Genomic DNA, 21960 nt, shown 5'->3' with positions numbered 1-21960 from the left:
TGTGTGCTGTTAGTCCACTTAGAGTGAGGAAAACAAGCTTGTGGCTTTGTGATGGATGTGCAACATGAAGCAACTCCTGCTAATTAATGAGTTGAGTTTCTTAATGTAATGTGCTTCAGCCTGCAGTCAGGAGAGTGCTGCTTCAGACTTGAAAACTGAGAACAAGCCATAAGCAAACTGAAAACTGCCCATGACACAATCACTCTTGTCTTCAAGGCACATGACATTCTTATAAGGCATAAAAATTTCTTCCTAGTGGCTTATTCCTGCTTGGTAGGCACTACTAGTGTTCTTAAATGGTAAGATTTTTGTTAGGTTATATACCATTAAACATCTGGTTTATTGCATTACTGAGGAGGATGTGAGCCACAGGCTTCTTGGTCCATCTCTGGAGTGATGTTTGAGTGCACATCAGATAATAACTGCATGTGTAGTTTCTTGGTGTGCAGGAGGGCTGCAGAAATTCTGTGAGAGACCATTGAGTGTAGTGAAATTATTTCATTTTCATTACACACATGTATTTTAAATGCAGTACATAAAAGGCTAGATACAAAAAATATATACAAAAATTATAATTTTTTATTGGTGGAGGTCATCCTGTTATCTTCTGTGCACTGTTGACATCATCTTGTTTGAGGTGCTGAGTAAGACTGTAACTTTACCCTCTTCCCATTTTTCTTGCTCTTCACTGGAAGAGTTTTTCGTATGGCTCTGTACAGAGTCCTCATCATTCACCAGTATCAGGTTTCTCTGGTATTTTATCACCTTTGTTTAGTAACTTGCTGCTTGGCATCTTTTGGACAGCTAATTACTGTAATGATCTGGATTTCCAGACTTGCAGAGTAATCAGTTCTGATGTCTCTTCATAGCCCAGGTTTCTGTGTGAGTGGGAATGTTCAGTAAATGATGAGAGTTGTGAATTGCTTGGGAAGCCTCACACAGAAATGCTTTATAGATCTTTAAATTAAAAAATGCAGTGTTCCTTTTAAACAGCAAGATTTACCATTGCAGCCTTTTTAAAATGAGAGACTACATTTTAAGGGATAATTAATAGAATTGCAGAATAATTTTGGAGGCTGTCAGCCTTATAAACAACAGAAGGGATTTGAAAAAAACAAAGTTGTGAAGTAGGTGCAGCAGCAGCTCTAAATGATTTGTGTTTTCTTTTGAAGGATGTTGAAAAGGTACAGCATTAAGGTTTAATTGTTCTTCTGACACTGCAGTTGTTGCTGTTGCCTTGTGCATTTTGAAGTGCCTTGAGTTTTCCAAGTGTTCTGTTGCAGGTTTGCCCCCAGTGCTTAGGTCCATGTTCCTCTTCAGGAACCCAGAAGTTGCATTATTCTGGAGAGTGCTGGGGCATAAGTAATTTCTTGGCAGGAAGGAAAACTGAAACAAATCCAATGGTACTTTTCTTGGGTTTTTTGAAATCTAACTTTGCAGCCACCATGCTGGCACATACACTGGGTGCTTGTGTGTTTTGAAACCTTCATCTGACAGACTTGCATAGATCACTGGCTCTAAACACTAAGCTCCAGAGGTGAATTTTCAACTTTTTCCCCAACTGTTGAGCTAATCAGCAGTTAAACAAATTGAGGACCTTGTGATGATTTTTAGTAGTAGTGCATTCAAGACTTCTGTAGACACATGCTGTGACTAAATATTTATGTCGTGTCAGCTTTTTAATTGCTGTTGTGTAATAGAGATTTTACAACTGATGTAGGCACAGTGATGATTGCAGAGATGGCCACAAACAGATATGCTTTTGGTGCTGTTAGATTTCTTATTCACAGCTATATTACTGCTGTGGTGATGGAACTTCTTCACAGTATATTTTATTCTAAATAATGCCATCCTTTGAAAGCTGGATTGCTTGTCACATCTGCTCTGTAAAGAAACTGATTTCCTGCTTTGAAGGGAAATATGGAAACCCCTGAGTTCTGTCACAAGTTTCTCTGTGGACATGACGCAGCCTGGATGATGTTACTCATCTGCAGAATGGCAGCATGTGCCCCATGCAGCAGGATGATGGGTCAGCTCTCACAGCTGAGATGTTTTTTTGAAAGTATCCTCAGACAACCACCTGATGAAAATTGCAAGTTTGTATCAGTGCTTATGACACTAAGAGGGAAACTCTCAGCCCTTCAGGATTAGGGTTTTTCCAGTTTTTCTTGGTGATGCTGTATAAGCTTAACCAAATATCCTGTATCTGGGTTGGCACTGGGACTGAGAACATGATTAACTCTTGATATATTACATTTGCTTTGGCTATTCACAAAGCTGGTGAAACTAATAAAGAAAAGTTAAACTTCATTTAAAGAGGAGCTAACGTATTAAAATTGTAGCATATTTTTGGGAAAGGCATCTATTATTTCTCATATAAATGTCTATGTGATGTCTTCAGCAGGTGCTAAGACTTTTCAGAGCTGAGGTCAGTGGTAGCTCTGATTACCTCTGCTGTGGTGTCCTGATCCTCATGGGTACAAAAGTGTGTGGTACATGGTGAGAAAGAATGTTCTCTCTGACTGCAGAAAGAGGATTTCTGGCTTGCAGCTGGAAGTTTGTTATGAGGCTCAGGTTAAGCAATGCACCTCTGTTTGGAAAACATTTTAAGCTTTCTCATGTTACTGAAGTGTATTTCTGTATTAGCCTTGTGAAAGCTTAATCTGTGTTTAAAGTTTCTAAAATGTTTGCTAGGAAGAATTCTGCACAAAGCTAAACTCAAATCTATTTTTGTTTGTACTTGCTGGAAGAGCAGTGAAAAGTTCTTTTATTCTAGTGAGCTTTTTTTGCTTTATGCTGTTGCTGTTTGCAGGGTGAAAGTTAGTTGTCAGCACTTGCATTTGTAAATCTCTTTTTAAGGGCTGATTACCCTGGGCTGAAAGTTGGCAGGCAAGATCTCGGCCCTAGAGCATTGTTTGGGGTTTTGCATGTTTTTAAATAACAGATCTATGTGACTGATTTGATTGAGGGAACACATGCTGCTACTCAGACTATAGTAACTCTAGACAGTGAAACAGAGTGCAGAAAAGCACACTTTGAATATGAATGAGAAAATTAGAGACGTCTACAGTGAAAGCAGGAGGATTGGGGGCTACACTCCAGGGAGGTCAGCAAGGGCAGTAGGGGTTTTGTTTGCTGTGTAACAATCAGGGAGATAGATGGCTTTTCCAAACTATTTGCAAGGTTGTGGTGCATGGGGATGCAGAGTGTTTATAAATACCTTCAGACAGTTGCACATTAACTCTGCTCATACTGAGATACCCAAACCTGCACTAAATGCAGTGTAAAGGTTGGCTGGGTGTTGGCACCACACTGACACACACGTGTGGCTTCTGGATGAGAGCAGTCCCAGCTCTGCTTGGCTTGGCACCCAGGCAAGAGTCATCATGTGGTTGTGTGCACTTATCTGTGCTGTCATTCTGTGGGCCATTGCTGGTTTGTATCTTCTGAAATTATGGAATTCTTATAACTAGATGGCTTGACAGAGAAGAACCATGGTGTCAGCTTTAAAAAAACCAAAATGCTACAAGTGCCCAAAAAACCTCACAAAAACCTCAGACAAAAAAAAAAAATTAAAAATCAAGCTCTCCTCCCCAAACAAACCCCTTATCTTTGTATTTGTGAAGGTGGTTGTGGATGTTGCAGAGTGAAACCAGGAGGCTGAAATACCCATGTTGCTTGACCAGATGGTCTCAATCCCTCCTGAAAATATTCTTGTAACTCCTCAGGTTAACCACTCACCAGGTGTCCCCAGGGACAGATCTGAACAAGTGAAGGGTGACTAATGAGAAAAGGACTAATAAAGCACTCTTGCCCTTGCTGTTGCAATTACTAGTTTTGCAGATGGAGCAGTGTATTACAGTTTTGGGGAAAGCAAACATGGTTGAATATTGTGCTGTTTCTAAAGAAAAATGTTTTTCCTGTATTTTAAACTTCACTGTCTTGGCTATTTACAAACCAAATTTGGACTACTTTTGATAAGTCTCAATACAATCTAGGCAGTTTCTCTTGGGATAGATAGTTGTAGACATAAGTACTTAAATGTCTGTAGTAGAGTCAAGAACAGAGTTATTCTCAAGTTGCTGAACCTGACTTATTACTCCACGATGGCCAGATGTCAAGCCAGAAGGATATAATGGTTTACAATATGCATTTGCAGAAATTGAAATTAATGGGTGCTTCTAAATCAGTGAAACACTGGCCTAGCTTGCCCAGAGAGGTGGTGGATGCACCATGCCTGGAAGCATTCAAGGTCAGGTTGGACGGGACTCTGAGCAATCTGATCTAGTTGAAGATGTCCCTGCTTCTTGCAGAGGAGTTGGACTAAATGACCTTCAAAAGGCCCCTTTCAACTAAAAAAACTGCTCTGTGATTCTGTGGTGAAAAAATTGTCATTTGATTGTGATAGCTCAGTGTTCTGCTGTAGGTACTGCTATCTCTATCCCAAAAGGGTTTCCAACTTGCATTTTTCTCTTGAATGTCTCCTGCTTATTACTGCAACATTTATTTATGCAAAGATACATTGAACTGCTGACTGGTAAACCCTATCTTTTAAAGTCATGGACAAGGTAACTCTTCAGCTGGATGATAATTTTTATTGCTGCATTAAAATGCTCCATTTAACTTGTCACTAATCCAGCTGATAAACTGTTTCAAACGGTGAATATGTACCTGTGGTTTCTAGAATTGCCAGTTATTGATTGTGGTTTGTATAAATAAGCTTTTATATGAAGAGATATATCAATACTAATGAAAAACATGCTAAAACATATCATATGGAGAGCTTTTAACATTCCATGGTTTTTATTGGTTTTCTCTTTCCTGAAGTATCACTGCCTTTTTCTACAGCCCTTGTATTCTCTGCCATGGTAGTCATGGGAGTCTGCTGCCATGTGGGTTTTGTTCTCTAGGAGTCCAAAATTGGCAGCTCTGCAGTAGGAAAGGTGGCATTAACTTTGCAGAACAGCCCTGCATGTGGAGTCATTTTGAAGTATCTCACAACCACTGGGATTTTGCAGCTGAGCACTTGACATCCTGCAGACTTGTAGCAGTGGGATGTATTAAGTGAAGAAAAATTGCAACAGAAGCTCCCTCCTTCTGTGTTTGGGAGCTTTCTGTATGGCTTGCTCATTTGCAGAAAGGCAAAGGCTGATCATTGTTAAAATCACGGGATTTGGAAAGCAGGTTTTATCCTCTTCAAACAAATTAATTTATTGCTGTTGTTTGGAGTGCCATTTTGATACTTAGAGATCAAAATTCAACTTAAATATATGGGTTTGGCATTGTAATTACTTAAAAGAATTTGTTTACAAGGTGAGTGGTATTAGGATGGTGTGTATCACAACAAATCCGTGTGTCTAATGAGAATATGATTATTAGTCTGAGTAAGCAAAGTTACCTATGGCTTCAATCTAGACTTGGCCTGGGATAAGCATCTTGCATAATCTCATCTAAGGGACTTCTGAAAAGCAGGAGGGTGATATGCTGCTCTAATTGCTGGTGGCTTACCCAAGGAATTTGGAGTTGCAGTGTGCACACTGCAGTGGTGTGATGTCAGGTTAGCTGACAACCTGTCTATCCTCAGCTGCAATTAATGATTTAGCTGGGTATTTTGTGCTTGATGGCCAGTCAGCAAATGCTTTAAAGGACATATATGTAGTGGAACTTTACTTTTTGTTTGACAGATTCATATAACTGCAGCTGTTTCCCTTCCTTTATCCATAAACTTAGAAAGTTCTGGTGTTAACATATGTACCAGAGGATGAAAGAGACTGCAGCATGGCTCTGGACAGGCTGATCCTAGAAGGGAATGGGAATATATGAGATAAATAGGTGACAGAAGGATGTAGAGAGCTACCTTAATGTGGATATGGGGATCAAAATGCTGAGTAGATACCACCATTGCTGAGTGAAACATGCTTGTCTTTCTCTAAAGTAGCCTTTAGCTTATGACTCTGGACTAAAGCTATGCCTGAGGGTAGTATGATCAGCAGTGGAGGTTACATACAGTGAATGTGAAATGACTAAGGAGTCTTGGGTTCTTTTTAGAAAGAAAAATTAATCCAAAATTTGGGAAGGCTAAACAAAATTTCTTTAAAAAACATGAACAGAAACAGAAGTGTTGTCCAAGAGGCTTGGACACTTCATGCAGTGACAAAGTGTCTACCTCTTCCCATGCATGGCTTTGAGCAACACAGAGTCTGGCTATTTAATACTGCTTTTGAAAAGTTTGCTTTCATCCTGAGGATGGTTTTGGGTTATTTTATAAAATATGAACATCCTGAATGATTTCCAGGCTTTGTTACATAACCTGTGAGTGTATTTATGTGTAATAATGTGAGGGATAGTGTAATTTTTTAGTTCCATTTTAATGTGGTTTTTTGTCTGTGCCAGTTCTTCCTAAAGTAGTTTCTATTCCAGGGTGAGAGACATAGTGTTAAGAAAAGAAACTTCTGAGAATATAACAGTGACTTGTGTTTCTTTTGAAAACATACTTTTTGTGCTAACTTCACATCAGTAGCGTGAGGTAATAAGCGACTGTTCATGTAAGCTGAAATGTTCATCTTCTTGGGGATGTCAGTGTATTTTGTTTCCTCAGCTATATGTACAAAATACCTTTTGCATAATCCTGTAATACAGGTGCTCAAATCAGTTTATAGCTGAACATAGTAATTTTCTTTGAAAATGTTGGAATATATTCTGTCATTTGCATTTGATATTTGCTTTTGTCCATTTCAAAATACAGTGTAAAGGAGACTCATGGAAAGCCATAAATGCTCTAGACTGAAAATCTTCTTAACTCTAGCCTTGGAGTCAAGGTAGCCTAAAAGGGGCTTAGGTCCCTAAAGAATGGAACATAACTTACATGCTACAAATCTTTACATTTTCATTTTAGGGAGATTGTGTGTTTGGTGTCACCAAACATGCTTGAAGACAATAAATCTTTCTCATGCATTCTTACAGATCCAGTACTAGAATTTCCTGTGAATAAAAAACTAAAAAAACATTTTACATCTTTTTAGAAAAGAAAAAATAAAAAAGCCTGATTTTCACACCTCAATATTTACTTTGAGATTTCATGCTTTAAATTAGCTTTTATTGTTTGTTTGACGACTTTTAAAAATAACAGCATTAAATAATAGCATCAAATTTCAAAGCAATGTCACTGTCAAACTTTCAACTCTACTGAGATTTTTACCTGTTTAATCAAATAAAATAAGATTTTGGGATGATGGAGCAGAAGAACTGGTTGAGCATTACTAGTCTAGCAGAACTGTTGTAACATGCTTCTTAAATCTTGCAAAGATAAAATGACCATAAAAGTAGTTATGGAAGAAGGGTTGGTTTGTGACTAAATGCTTCTTAGTGAGTGGAGTCTGCAGGTGGTGTGAAGAAGTCATGGTTTGAAATGCACTCTGAATAAGTCAGGTGAGAATCAAGAGAAACTTTCCCAGTGGAATTTCCCTGCCCAATGCTGTGGCAAGTGTTGATCTGTAATCCCAAAGCAGCCAGTGACTGGGAGCTGAGTGTGTCTGCAAGGTGGCTTTATCCTCATTTTATGTTTTCTCTGGATGCATAATCCCAGCTGAATTGTGTGGAAGTTCTTTGGGCCTTTGCTCTGAGTCAGGGTGGCGTGTCTGGAGTGGCTGTGGTTCTCAAAAATTTCAACAACCACTTACAGAATCTTTTGTCTTCTTATTTCTGCAGCTTACAAAGGTGACCAGTAAAGTTCTCTCTGAGCAGCCAAAAAGCAGACAGCTCATGACTTCTGATCAGGACACTAAAGTTGTGGCTGAACCGCAGGTGCAGCAAGTACAAGAAGTTAAGGACGGTTCTCATCTAGTAAGTATTATAATTGCATGTTCCCCTGGTGTGCTGTAGGAAACATTGTGTTTTCATCATGTCTTAATCAAAATTGTAGGTCAGAACATTTTAGAAGACAGTTGGCTGACAGAAAGCATTGAAACATTAAACAGCCAGAACAGAGCTGTTGGAGGTGGTTAATTCTCCATACTGACCAGAAACTCAACTTTGCTTGGCTTCAGCCCTTTGGGGGGGGATTTACATAAACTGCAGGATAGGACAGTTAGCAGTCATTTAGGGTACAGGGGTTTTTAGGCTATGCAGCAATTGTATCACTAATCTTGAATTAAGTTCTTGGTCACACTTTGCCATGTGAGGACAATGCAGGGAATGCACTTTGTGTGTACTTGTAATTAAAAAAAGCACAAAGCCACACAAGCAGGAGTTGGCAGCCTGTAACAGGAATTTTGCTCAGTCAGTTGTGCCAAGTGGCACGTGCTGCTGTTGCTGTGCAGGATCCAGTCAGTGGCTGTATGGGATGCTTGTGCATATATCTTGTAGTAAATGCTGCATATGTCTTCAAGAAGATTGAAGACTTGATTTTTATTCTGATACGTTCAAAGTTTTTACTTTGTACTGTGTTAACTGTATATTGGGAGGAATGTTTCCTCTTGGGACATCTTAAAGGGTTTGGTTTCATTGTATGTTCTGCCAGGAGTTTCACTTGTGCCATGCTAAGGAGCAGATACTTCCTGCTTCCAGCTTAGCTTGGAGCAAGCACTAGGGAGCGTTCTGAAAAACTTATGCTTTGCTTTTCTGAGAAAGCTGGTGCACTTTTTGTTTGTTCCTCTTCCCCCTTTTTTTTCCTGAGTTCTCTGTTTTACATTTCTTAGATGTGAATTTTTACTTGTTTGACAGTAGAGGAAAACATTCAACCTGATTTTCTGCCATACTTCCGGAAGTTGAACTTTTGAGATGTGCTGGGGGTTTTTTGGTTTTTTTTGGTGTTTGTTTGTTTTTCTGTACCCAGAGTATTAGTACAAATAAACTTGAGTAAGAGTGGCTTGAAGATTTTCTTGAAGAGCTAGAAGCTGTTGGTGCATTAGCATTAAAGGCAATTTATTGTCTTCATATGGGTGCTGGTTCTTTGACATACTAGAGTTTTTATTTAAAACAAATGTATTTAAATCTTAATTCCTGTTCTTCCCTACTTATTTGGAGAAAAAGAGCATAACCATTTATTTATATTTCAGGAGACCTTACTGTTCCTTTCATGAGAAGAGAAAGCTGATGTCAGTTTAGGTGTCTTGGAATGCTATAATGGTACATTTCAGATAACTTGTTCTATTGTGATTAAAGCTTTTCTTTGGCTGAATATTTTATCTGAAAAAGATGAGACCTGTAGCTTATTAGGTTTTAAGTTATACTGATATGATACTCTTATATGCACAACATCAGAGGGTCATTCTGGTATGAGCATAATTACCAATATATTTTGTTAACAGTGGTGCTTTCAAAATGGTCCCTTCTGTAATGCCATGCTTACACGAGTTGATTTTTGTCAGCGCTTCAGGACTTCACTTGCAAGTTCTGTGAACAAGATTATAATTGGAGAAAAACTTCCACAGAGTGCAGGAAAGAGTTAGCAAGCTAAGATCATTAAAACGCTTCCATCTTTCCATAAATGTGATAGGAAGGAGAAAAAACTTCTGGAGTCCTGGCTCTGTTGCCTTTAGCAAGTGCATACTTTGGATCAGGTGAAAAGACCTGCTGTTTCCTGTGTTTTAATTATTTTGAGATCAGAGTGCTAGACTGCAAAAAGATGTAGGTGCATGTTTGTGCTGATCATTATTTCAGTGTGCATTTGATATGGGGCCATGCTGCCCTGGCACCTAGTGAGCTTTCTGGGAGTCTGTTTTTAATAGACTTGTAAGAGATGTGCTGAATTATGTTCCCAGCTGTTTTGGCTGTGCTGTTCCAATGGGATATCTTGATAGACCTTGTCCAAATGCTTTTGTTCAGGAAGAAAGTTAATTCAATGGGAAATCTTGATACACTTCTGTAGATCCTGTAAAAATAGGTATTAGGCTAGTTCTTCATCAGAAGTGGTTATATAACAAGTACTTTTTGTTTTCTCTTTGAACAATAACTAAATTTTTCTAATTATGAGCTTGGTCATTCTGTTATTTGGCAGGAACAGAATTGAAGACATTCTACTGTGAGTACTGTTGAATAGGTAATCAATAGTGACTAAATTAAAATGAAGATTTTGATATTTTGAAGGAATCCTTCAGAAGTCACTTTTCAGGGTTGCTGGTTAAAGATACACAGGTCACTTTTTCACTAACATGTATCAAAGTCTTAACCTCAGAGTGAGTGAGACAATCTTTTCTTCTGCATTGAAGTAGCTATGAAATGATGCTATTTAAAGCAATATCTAGGTCAATCACAATGTTGTATGGTTCTAGTCTAGTTGGTTCATTTCCAACACAACCAATCAGTTTGGCTGATTCTAGTGATATTTAACAGTAGAATTTTGTGCACAAGTTGTTTGAAGGAAATTGGCATTTTGAGGATCTTCATGGATTTCTTGTCAATAGTAGCTTAGACTTACACACTGGAGGTCCACAGCTTAGAGGATACTAGCAGATTCTTAACTTTGATGGTTTTCTTAGCTTTGGTAGTTAAATGTGCTATTTTTTCAACTTCTTTAACCTAGAGGTGGGCTTTGTCACTTCAGGTGACATCTGCCAGTAGACTGTATCCTGATTTGACAATTACTCTTTCTGAGAGAGCCCTTGTTAGGCTGGACCCAGGAGAGTCAGCTTTTAAGAGGCAGCTCACTCCATTTTAACTCACTTCTGTGCTTCCATTTCAATAGTAACTCTTTGCTGCTAGAAATTAGGTTACTCTGGGGGAAGAGGCCAAGGTGCAAATCCCATGGTGGAGGTAGTTTGTATGTCCTGTCTCTGCCAAATTAAGATTTAACTGACTTTTAGTGCTAAAAACATGCACAAGTCTTTTTCCTTACTTATTGAGCCTAAACTCTTCCTCTGCCATTCTAACATTTGAATGTGTGGCCTCTCAGAGCACTTTCCAAGGTCCAAAGAATTTTCTTTCCTTGATGAGTCAAATTGAAGACCTGATCTGGAAATTTGAAAATATCTTTAAAAGGGATTCCTGTAACCAAGTTCTGCAAATATGTGTTCCAGTGCAGGATATTACAGTGGGGCCATTTAAACTTGCCATCTGTTTGCAATATTAGCATCACCCATTCTTTCCCTAGCTGAATAATTACCAGGTGCTGCTGTGGGTTTCTGTTAATGGCAGTTCAAATCTGTGTGGTACACTGATTTTTGTCAGTCCTTATAGGTACTTATAGGTAAACAAAAGTTCAATCCTACTGTTGTTCAAAGCAGGGGGGAATATCTAGAGCTTCCTGAAAGATGGCACTTAATTGTAATTTTAAGTATGTTAAAAAATGTTTTTCTTAGGAAGGATATGAGAGGATGTCTCAGGCTTATTGCTGCTGGATTATGTTGTTCAAAAATCCTTTTGCAGCCCATTTAAGAATAAGCCTCAAAATGAAAAGGAACTGGGGAAATCAAGTTTAGTGGTTTAATACAGGACCATGTGCTCAGTGAAAATTCAGTATACCAGATAATCCTCAGATCATTGGACAAAACAGCAATATGTGCCAATTTAATGTTAAGAAGCAGTTTGTATAATGAGTAGGTGGTACTCAAGAGATCATGACTAGCTTTAAACAAGAAATGGGAGAATTAGACTTTAAACTGGACGTGTACAGTATCAGCATCATGAAGAACCAATACTGGTTGGTGTTTGCTCTTTCTGTCATGGTATTCTAGATTTAGGCCATAAGAAAAGTGAATAAGGCCATAAGAATAGTTTTATACATGTAGATGACCTCTAATGCTCATGTTTGATTATTTCAGAGTGTAGAATGTGTACTTAAACTCTTATCAGTCCATTAACCATGATCTGTTGGAGGCAAGTCAGGCAGTTTGATCAGCTGTTTCAGAGGCCTGCAGTGGTGCCACTGCAACATCTGCTGTGAGGCTGCTCCTCTGTGTTCCCTTCCCTGGTCATGGGCATGGCATCAGGTGTGGCCTGGGAGTGCAGCATAATCACTGTTTCTTCAGAACTTGTTACAGTTGCATGACTTTGTTATAGAGAAAGACTAAAGGAAGTTAGATTTTGGTAGGTTGTAAGGACTCTTTTGGCTTGTGTTATTGTAACTTTGAATATAGATTGTTCTTAAATGTAGGCCTATAAGGCTATACCTGGGATAAACCCTTACTACTTGGCAAAGAATAAGTATGTTGAGAAATGAAAGAGGGTAAGTATACTCTAGTTAATAAGCATGTTGACTTCTTGCCTTCTGTGTAGGTGTGTACAGGACATAGGACAAAATACCTATTAAAAAAAGTAATTGTTCAGGTTATGAGAGTGCTGCTTCAGAGCACTTTTGTTTCATGCAGTCAGAAAACCTTTTTAGGCTTTGAGTACATGAGCAATATACCAGAGCTAAAATATGCATGAATAAAGGGAAAAAAACCAAAACAAAATAACAAAATTTACTCCCCAGAGGAGTTGGGCTCTGAAGTAGCAGAGCATGAACTCTGTTAAGTGCTTTTCAAGTTGGTGGCAGTGTTAAGCTTAGCCAGAAGGTGCCTCGAGTGATGTAGTGTAACAGGAGTGGCATTTTCTGCTTAAATTCATGTTGCCTTTTTTCTTTAAAGTTGTAATCCCACACTAAATAGTATTGAGAAATTTGACTTAATGAATGTGCACTGTAGCTGCTTTAAAATAGAAATTATCCCTGGAACCCTAAGATAAAAACAAAGGAACAAGTACAAAATGTGCTCTTACACATGAGAAGGGTATGGGAAAACTGGAATAAGTTTCTACTTGCCTGAACTGCTTCACCCCTTTTCTTCCATTAGTTGGTAGGAGAAGTGGTTGTTAAGGCACTGGAAAAGTGGACTTTGCCCTGCTCTGTCTCTTAAAGACACTTAGCTCCTCTCTAGAAAGCACGAGTTAGTAGTGGCTAAATCACAAAGGGAAAAATTTTTCTATTTGTTTATCTGATAAGGGAGTTTTCTGAATAGTTGTGAAGTTTTTAAGTATTACTGTGACTTTAAGCTGACATTAAAAACAGTTAAATTGTTTGCTCATGGCATTTCTTCAAAAAAACTATTATAAGTAACTCCCTCCCCCTTTGCCTGTTCTCGGTTCCAGGGAATGCTAAAGAGAGGAGTGACTTGGCATAGTTTTCAGTCTGGATCCAGGCATGTTGAATAACTTTGTCCCAGGGGAGAATTGAAAAAAATGCAGCAGATGGCAGCAATGATGCATCAGACTTCCTATCCTTAGGAACAGTGTAGCTGCAGGCACTTGGAGTCTTCCTGGGTCGGATAGGGGGCGGGGGGAGGGTAGTTTTCCTCTGATCTTACTTTGCAATTTCAAAGCAGACTTGCTGAAGAGGGGATGTAATTTTTTATCAGTTCAGCAATCTTTTATGGTGAGAGTTAGTGGAATATTAGTTACCATAAGGTGCACAAGCAATGGAAAAAGAGCACTGAGTTAAGTGTTCTTCTGAAAGAACACTTGAAATAGAGTTTAAGGGTCTGTCTTGTCTTACTCTCTTACTGATTTTCAGTATCTTTTAAGTAACAGAGTAGGGTGGTGCTGTAGTTGTACACTCTGTAAGCTCTCTGAAGTATGGAGTCCAAATCTGAAATAATAGCAATGCATTTGAGAGAAGGTCTAAGTGATGTGAGGTAATGGAAAGGCAAAGAAGAACAAATCTGTTTAGGGCAGAAAAAGATTGCTGAGTATTTTCAGCTTTTTTATTGGGCTTTTATATGTGAAGAAACAGAACCACTTTTTATTAGCAACTACAAGATCTTACAGTAGTAGAAGTATTTCAATATGTAAATACATGTGTATAAAAAAGGTTTAGTTGTTATGAGGTCAGGAGGAGTCTGTATATGTACAACAATGAAAACTACTGAGGACAGACTTTTGGAAGGAATAGCATTCAGGCAAATTACTTTTTAAATATTTCTGAGTTTTTAGTAAAAGGGTACACAGTTTTTTTTCTGAGCATTAAGTATAATTAATCCTGTCACAGTACCATGAGGTGGGTAAATGATCTTGAGGCCCCCTTCAGTGCTGTAAGTCACTGAGGAATTATGTATTCTCTTTTTTTCATGCAGATAACAAATTAAAAAAAAAAGGCTTGGAACAGAATTAGCTTCTGATAACGTACAATGACTGCTCAATGGAATACATGAGGTCTTATCTATCTTTAGCCTGTTTTTCCTAAAGAAGTAATTGTGGTGTAGGTTCAGCTCTGGGGGAAGGGAGGAGAAGGAGAAAATGTCCAAGAAGTGTTTGATCTACATGTCAGATTTAAATATGTCAAGCCGGAATGCATTTTTCCTTGTATAGAAGGTGGGAGTTGTAGTAAATATGAAAACAAGTAGTTTCTGGCACATATGGGCATTGTGAAAGATGTCATTTAAATATTTTAACTATTTGGATGAACAAAACTTTTTAGGAAACAATAGAAGTTCATAAGACTCAGTAATACCCCTAAACAGACTGTAATCTCATTAGAAAGGAGTATTTGGCTTGAATATTACAGTGTATATGATGAAATACTGAAACATTGCTCAGCAACTGGGATTTGGACTTTGAGTGGCAATGACATATGAACCCCTGCATGGTTTTCAAGTGTGCTATTTTTGGCAGTTGGGTGTTGGCTTGTCTCCTCAGTAGCCATAGAAAGTTAGTGTAAAGAGGAAGGTGATTTGCAATGAGAAGACCCTCTGACACTACTTATTAAACATGGGCTGCTGCTTCAGTAAAGAATTGAGTAACAGCACGAGTGAAGAGAAAACCAGCTTGTTACAAAAATCTGTGGAAGAGGAAGCACCAAAGTCAAGGATAAGTAAAACTTTATCTTCAATTTTTGGAACTGTGGAAGGCCAGGATCTGCATACAGTGGGAAGGACAGTTAACGGGGCAGCTGTGACAGTCGGCACTGAACGTGTTTGTGGTGATGATTGCTCAGTGTCAGATTCTAAATCTGGTTTTTGGGGTAGAAAAGGAAAATACTCGTCATATAACAGCATGGGGAATACTCCCCATGCCAGCCCTAGGAGGACGTATGGCGGACCTTTTAGCTTCTTTAATTCCTTTAGTCACCTCTTGAAAGTCTCTGGTACATATGGAAATCTGCAGAGAAGTGAAGAAAAGAAAGATAAGATTATTAAAAAAAGAGCACCTAAAAAACTTAATAGTAATGGTCAGCATGTGAACAATATAGAAGATAATAATAGCAGTATTACTAATGAAAATGTACCTTCACGAGAGCATTGCTTGTTTGATCATATTTCTAATTCACACGTAGCAGATATCGTAGACAAAGGCTTACAGAGTGAAATTTCCTTAAATAGAAATTCTCTGGAGGATTATACAGTTACATGTGACCATTCAAGGCAAAATGAAACAAGAGTAAATGTTGAAGACAGCAAGAGTGACAGCTTACAGAAAGTTTTGAGCTCATATAGAGAGATGTCTCCAACATTTTCCTGTCTTGATGTAGACAACAGTCAAAATGTGAAAGACAAGGAGTTTTACAGCATTTGTGTTGTAGATGCAGAAGATCTGAAAGGGGATGAAGAGGTGCCAGCTACTGTGCATGGAGAGACTGCAGCAGCCATAGATAACTCAGCTGTTACTGATGAAGGAATGTGCACCATGGCACGGCCTCTAGACAGAGGGAAGGAATTTCCAGTGCAACAATTGGCACAAGTGGAAGCTAAGTTCAATTCACAGAAAGAACTGTTTGAGTATAAAAAAGAGGATAGCTCAAACATGGAGAAAAAGGATACAAAGGAATATTGTAGCCTAGACATCCAGTGTTCTTTTGATCACTTACTGACTGACAGGTGTCAGGTGCAGAGGTTAAATACTGATAGTACAGTAACAGATGTCTTAGAAGCAAAAGTGCCTGGTGAAATCATCCCTGAGAATCAGCAAGAGGAGGTATATACCATGGGTAGTGCTGCCAGTTGGAATGAATCACTGCATACTGCTTGTGATTCTGTGAAGCCTGTGGATGCTGCTGGAGAGGACCAATACAGCCCTAACTCAGAAAAGGTGAAAAACAGTGATCATATTTCCAATGTATTATTAAACACTGGAGTATCTAATTCAGGAAAAACTGAGGGAAGTAATCATTCTGATGTTGTGCCACTTGTTGTGCCACTAACTAGGCATCCCTCAAGTGTTGTAGAGCAAATAAATACTGAACAGGTGGTAGACAACATAGGGGGTAACTTTAAATTATCATTAGAGTTACATGAAATGGACAATGTAGAAAAACTTGATGAAGAGGTCTGCTTTCTAGAGCCAGAAAGTGAAGTAAACTCAAATGTGGAAAAGAAAACACTTGAAAGAACATATGGTAATAGCCAAACATTTTCACCAGACTCTAGTGAACATCACAGCACTTTTGAAGAATCCTTAAAAGAGGGAGAGACGTGCACTGGTACAGTTTTGCATAGCTGTGGAGCTTTGAACATGACTGAAACACAGCTAAACTTGGAGGAAGGTTCTGATTTTCAAACTCACAGTAAGGGTTGCACTGAAATCAGGGCATCATCTGAAGCTGCAATCCACAGTGGCATGGAGGAGGAGATCTGTGTGAGTGCCACTGAACTAAAAGGTGACTTTCTTGAGGATGCTGGTAACTTGAGCAGAACTAGATCAGGGATAAGTGATGGCACTGTGACATCTCATGCACATAATCCAAGCACAGATGAAATGTTCCTAAAGGAAAACAGCCTAGAGTGTCACGTTTCACAAGAATTAGTAGAGAATAAAGTATGCAAATATTCAAATTCAGATAACAAAACCAGTGTCTCTTCTGTGTCTGTGGAATGTGAGCATACGAATAAAATAGATATGAACAGCAGACAAGATGAACAACAGGATGTGTGTTCCTTCCACACAGTGAAAAATCAATGGAGTGCAGAGACTGAGTCAGCCAAAACAGCTGGGCGTGTAGTGGAATCTGTAAAACAGACGAAATTTGAAGGTCAGCTAAATGAGTCCATTGATAACAAGGTAGAAAATTTAAAACAGAGTCTGGATGCTAACATTGCTGATTGTGATAAAGGCATCTTCAGTTGCAGTGAAGGCTTGGCTGACAGTCAGAATGCTCCCTCTGACTCCTCTGCACCTGCACTCACGGACAGCTCTATGGACAGGAGTGTAAAATTAAAAGATGCCACGAAAAATCTGGGAGATGGCAGTAAACTCTTAAATAAAGACCATAACTTTTTACCTGTATTGTGTCAAAATGCATGTTCTCATGAGCATGACAAACCAGCAGAAGAGCCTGAGTTGTGTCACTGTGCCAGTCCAGAGCCAGAAGTTGGGAACACTCAAATTTCTGTTGCGCCTTCTACAGAGGATGGATCAGAAACTTGTGAAAAAAGTAGATGTGATGTAAATGAATGTCATTTCCAGGATGGTGAAGTAAACCAATATGTCAGCATCCACGCAAAGGAGAACCTCACTGGTTTTGGTTTATCAGCTGAGAATCTAGAACCTTTTACCAGGGGGAATTTGAAGCAGTTGCAAGCCAAGACTACTGAACTGAAAAACACCAGTTACATATTAAATACTCAGATGAATGACTTGACCACAAGCTGGGAACAGATGCAGCCAGATCACAAGATTTTCTCAAACAAAGAGCTTGGAGTTTGTGTTGACCCAAAGCAGGTAGACAAATATGCTGCTACTCCTTCCTATGAAATAGCCAGTGCCTCTCCTGGTGCAGCAGGATTTCAGCAAAGCAGAGAGCAGTGTGTGTTAGGTCTGATGGAAGATGGATCAAGTGACCAGAAGCAGTCCTGTGACCTGGACAGACAAAATCCCCACGTTGAAATGTGGCCACATTTCATCAGTCTTCAGACTGGCAATGCTGATTGGACAAATCAGCTGCTTTCTGACACGGTTCCTTCTGGTAATGGTGAATATCTAGTGGGCTTTTTATGGAATAATGCAGCTTCTAATGATACCATGAAGAATGACAGACTGTGTATAGTTAATGAAAACTTCCAGAATGAACCTGAAAATTTACCAAGTGCTTCATATGCAGTGGAAACATACCCATACCAGCTGCTAGCACCAGAATGTGCTGGTACGTGGGGATGGCACAGTAAAGATGAACTTGTAAGTATTCTGCAGAAGTGGTTTGCTCTTAAAGCTTAAAGCTGAAGCTAGAAGTTTGACTAAGCCAAGTCAGACTGTGGTTTCATTAGTTAAATAGATGTTGTTTTGTCCTGAACCTGATGAATCCCTTTCCTTTGAAAAGCTGAGTGCTTTTCTGTACAGAATGCAGAAGTAAAAAATTTTGCTGAATATTGATTTTATTTTTTTTTGTTTACTTTGTGTGAAAATTCAGCCATTGGCAAAGTAACTTGATTGCAGGTTCTCAGTTTCAACTGAACTTAAGATAAACAGTGTGCAGAAAGGGAGCTTGCTACAAACCATTCTTAATGCTCTTTAGTTTTGTATAGGAAGAAGTGTGTTGTGGATTTCCTCAAGTTCTTGTTTGGTAGCAATTAGGAAATCTTTTCCTCACTCCTGAAGGTGAGTAGTGCTGTAGAGAGGAGTGGCTGCAGGAGAAGTAAGAGGAAAGAGCTAGGCTGGATCTTGGCTAGCTGGGCTAAGAAACAAACAAAGCTGTCTGGGCACAATCCTGAGCTGCTCTGAGGGCCCTGCTCAGGCAGGGAGGTTGGGCTGGATGACCTCCACTGGTCCCCTCCAGCCTTACCCGCTCTGCAGAGTCAACCTGGAGCAGCTGCTGCTCCTTTTCCTTCCCTGCTGAGCTTCCCTGAAGTTGTTCCCCTCGCTGGCTCTGTTGGAACAGCTGCTCTGACCTTGCCCAGCACTTGCAGTGTGGGCAGTGGATTGTGCTTAAGGCTGTTTGCTCTCTCCTGGGGGAATTTCTTATATTAAAAATGGAAACTGATGGATCTTGCTGTCATCTTTGAATCTTACTATGCAAATAGTTATGTCAAATACTTCCACTTTTTGTAAGTTTTCTCTGTCATTCAGGAGATGTATTTAAGGAAAATTTTTTAAGTTATTTTCTGGATCTATTCTCTATGCACTGTGATAATAAGTATTTGAATGTGTGTGTTTAAGAAGATTTAAAGCTTTGTGGGGTTTTGGAGTGCCTGCCTTGAAACACTGTAATGTTCCAAGCATCTGTAAATTTAGAAAGCAAATTTTTAATAAGCTTTTTTAGTGTCTCTTATCATGAGCAATATTCTTTCCCAGTGTAATTACATTAAACAACATATATTTTGTGTGGAATAATTCAATGCGTTTTGCTCAAACATAAGCAAAACAAGTCTCATGTTACTCTAAAGTATTGTAGTAGATGTTTGCACTGCTGAGAGCCATCTCTCTTAAGCACAAATGTGACCATTTATATGATGGTTGTATATAACCATCTGTAATCATTAAATGTGTCCATTTCCAATCCAGGTTAAAAGAGATTATCTTGACATGATTTAATTGGATATGGTTGTTTATTCTTTTTGTCCTAATGCTCTGTTCCTCCTCTAAATGTACTAAGAGAGGTTGTCATGCACATCTTATTGCTTTCAATTTTCCATGTTTCATTAAAACTGTTACATTTTTATATAATTTCAGAGAAATCCCTGTACTTTTGTATTTTCTTGATATATTTTTAAGTATTAATTTGCAGATACAATAGATACAGATCTAACATCTGTTAGACTGATCTGCAGATAAAAGTGTAACATATGATTAGCAATGTAATCAGCATCAAGAAGACATGTATATTAGAGAACTGTCTGAAGTCTAGGTCAAGTACAGGCTGAGTTAGTCTGTCAAAGGCAAAGAATGAAATGTTTGTTGTCATTTGCTCTGCTTGGATAACCTTTTCTGGTGGTTTTAATCAGGGAAATGAATACTGTGCACCACAGTTCAGTTGTGTACCTGAAATGATTATGGGAACTCAGTTAATATATTCAGGTGTGAAAAAACATGAGTAAAATCTTGAGTTGTTTTTCTGATACTGTTGTTTGAAACTGAATGTATCTGTGCACCAGATGCCTGCTGTGCATCCCTGAAATGCATAATCCATTTCTTTTTGCAGGAGTCAACCAAGGTTTCTGAGTTAAACCCCAATGCAAAGGTGTGGGGAAATCATATGTTACACTTGGAAGCAAGTGGTGCCACTGATGGTAGCGTGAGCAAAACGTGGGAAGAAATACCTGACCAGCCTCCAGATTCCTGTAAAGAAGGTATGAACAAGAGCTTCTGGCTGTTGCTCAAGCAGAAGTTAAAATTCGGTGCAGCACTGTCTCAATTCTAATTTTCTGGTAAAAAACGTAAAGCATGTATATAAACACTTTTATTTCAGATGTAGTTTTAACTGTTGTTTAAATGCCATAGTTAGTGGCATTAGTGTGATTGGAGGGAGCACTCCTGAGTGTGTTGGTGGTGTGTGCTGCAGGACTGGATGCCAATGGCGATGGTGACAAGCAGCATCAGAGCGCGGTGCTGACGGAGCTGCCGGAGCCGAGCGCGGCCGTGCCGGGCTCAGAGCAGGCGGACATGAACCCTTTGGCTCTCGATCATTCCGAGTATGAGTCTATGCACGAAACCACCCAGACAGGTGAGAGGAACCTGGGGTGTGCTTGGACCTAGCTTAAAAACAAACTGAACTTGTGTTTTGAGTTAAACAGTGAGCATCTGAAAAACAAAAAAAGCCCCACGAGCTATACCGGTTTTCTCGTTCAATGTATGCATTCTTTAAACAGACCCTAGGAATTCCTGTCTGTTATACAGTCAAACTTGGACATGTTTAGAGACCAGTCTCCTCCCGGTTTAAATCTTCAAAAGTTCTGCCCAGAATCAAACAAATGCATGTCTAGTTGGGTCAGGTCCTGAGGTGAGGTTGACATTCAGTTTGTGTCTCAAGTAGTAATGTTAAAGTGAGGAAAGACCCGTTTTGTACTTGAAATAGAAGCAACATTTTAGTATTAACTTCTTCACATTCTTGATTAATCAGTTTCCAGAATTTCTCTTCAGTGCAACTGTTAAGAAGCTGTAGTCTATACCAGATGGTATGTTTTAAGAAGTTTCTGGAAACTAGCGTAGAGATTCACCATGCTTCTATTTCATTGAATGGGACAGAAGGTCTGCAAGATGCATGTAGGATTACTGCTTGAACTGAGATGAGGGATGGGAAGTAGAGGAAAATGTGCTGGGTGTTTCTTGAGATTCACAACAGGTCTGTTCATTATGCTTAGCTGATTTAGTATTTAAAATTACCAGTACAGCAGCCATAATAGCTGCAAATCAAGGCAACTGAAATCAGAAAATCAGGCATCATTGTGGTATCATCTTTGCTTATATTTGAAAACTGAAAGGTCTCATTGACTTGTACTTAAGGGTAATATTTGGGAATATTAAATAGTAACTAGCTGGCAGATAGAAAATTGTATTAATGGTGCCTCACACTCTAGAAGGGAACAGCATTCTTCAGATTATTGCTGGAACTTGTCCGTGTGTCCTTTATGTGCCCAAAAGAGTTAACTTTTAACACGAGTTCGATGGTGTTGTAAAGAGCTGAGCAGCAGGTTGGGTCTGTTCCATTTGATGAATAGTGACACATGGTCCCAAGTCTGAAATTTGATCTTTCATTTTTTAGTCATTATTTTTAAAAATGCATATAAAAAGAAATATGGTTAGAATGTGATACATGTATTTCTCAAGTGTTGGTGTTCTTTTCATCAGAGTAGAACACGGGAGGACAGCATGGTGGGAGAAAATTAGAAGTTGCTTTAGGAAGAAGAAAGGCTGAGGAGAGCTGAATAAAAGGATAAAAGTTAGTGAAGGGAAGGGTATAGAGGATAGTAGGGAAATGCTTCTAAAAAGCCAATTTCCATTTGCACACATACATATTAACATGAATAATGTCCTACTAAATGTTCTACAAATCTCTAAAGGCCACACAAAACTTCTACTCTTGAAACATTTCTCCCACTGACTCAATGAGTACTCTCTACTGAC

At 39.0% G+C, this 21960-nt stretch overlaps 1 protein-coding gene across 3 annotated transcripts in view; it reads left to right on the top strand.

Annotated features, from left to right (window-relative positions):
* The window catches only part of LARP4B (La ribonucleoprotein 4B), a 55432-nt gene that overhangs the window by 10311 nt on the left and 23161 nt on the right, over window positions 1-21960 (top strand). For 2 of the 3 annotated variants that reach the window (XM_063148129.1, XM_063148118.1), the window contains exons 1-3: window positions 14622-18078; window positions 20039-20186; window positions 20399-20560. In XM_063148129.1, the coding sequence (XP_063004199.1) occupies window positions 14680-18078; window positions 20039-20186; window positions 20399-20560 (3709 nt within the window). In that variant the 5' untranslated portion in view covers window positions 14622-14679. Of the gene's footprint in view, window positions 1-7707; window positions 7843-14621; window positions 18079-20038; window positions 20187-20398; window positions 20561-21960 lie in introns of those variants that run through there. The other variant, XM_063148140.1, reaches the window with a different exon arrangement.

This window comes from Melospiza melodia, chromosome 1 (genome assembly GCF_035770615.1).
Source record: "Melospiza melodia melodia isolate bMelMel2 chromosome 1, bMelMel2.pri, whole genome shotgun sequence".
Lineage (NCBI taxonomy): Eukaryota > Metazoa > Chordata > Aves > Passeriformes > Passerellidae > Melospiza > Melospiza melodia.
This window is presented reverse-complemented; position numbering and strand designations above follow the sequence as displayed.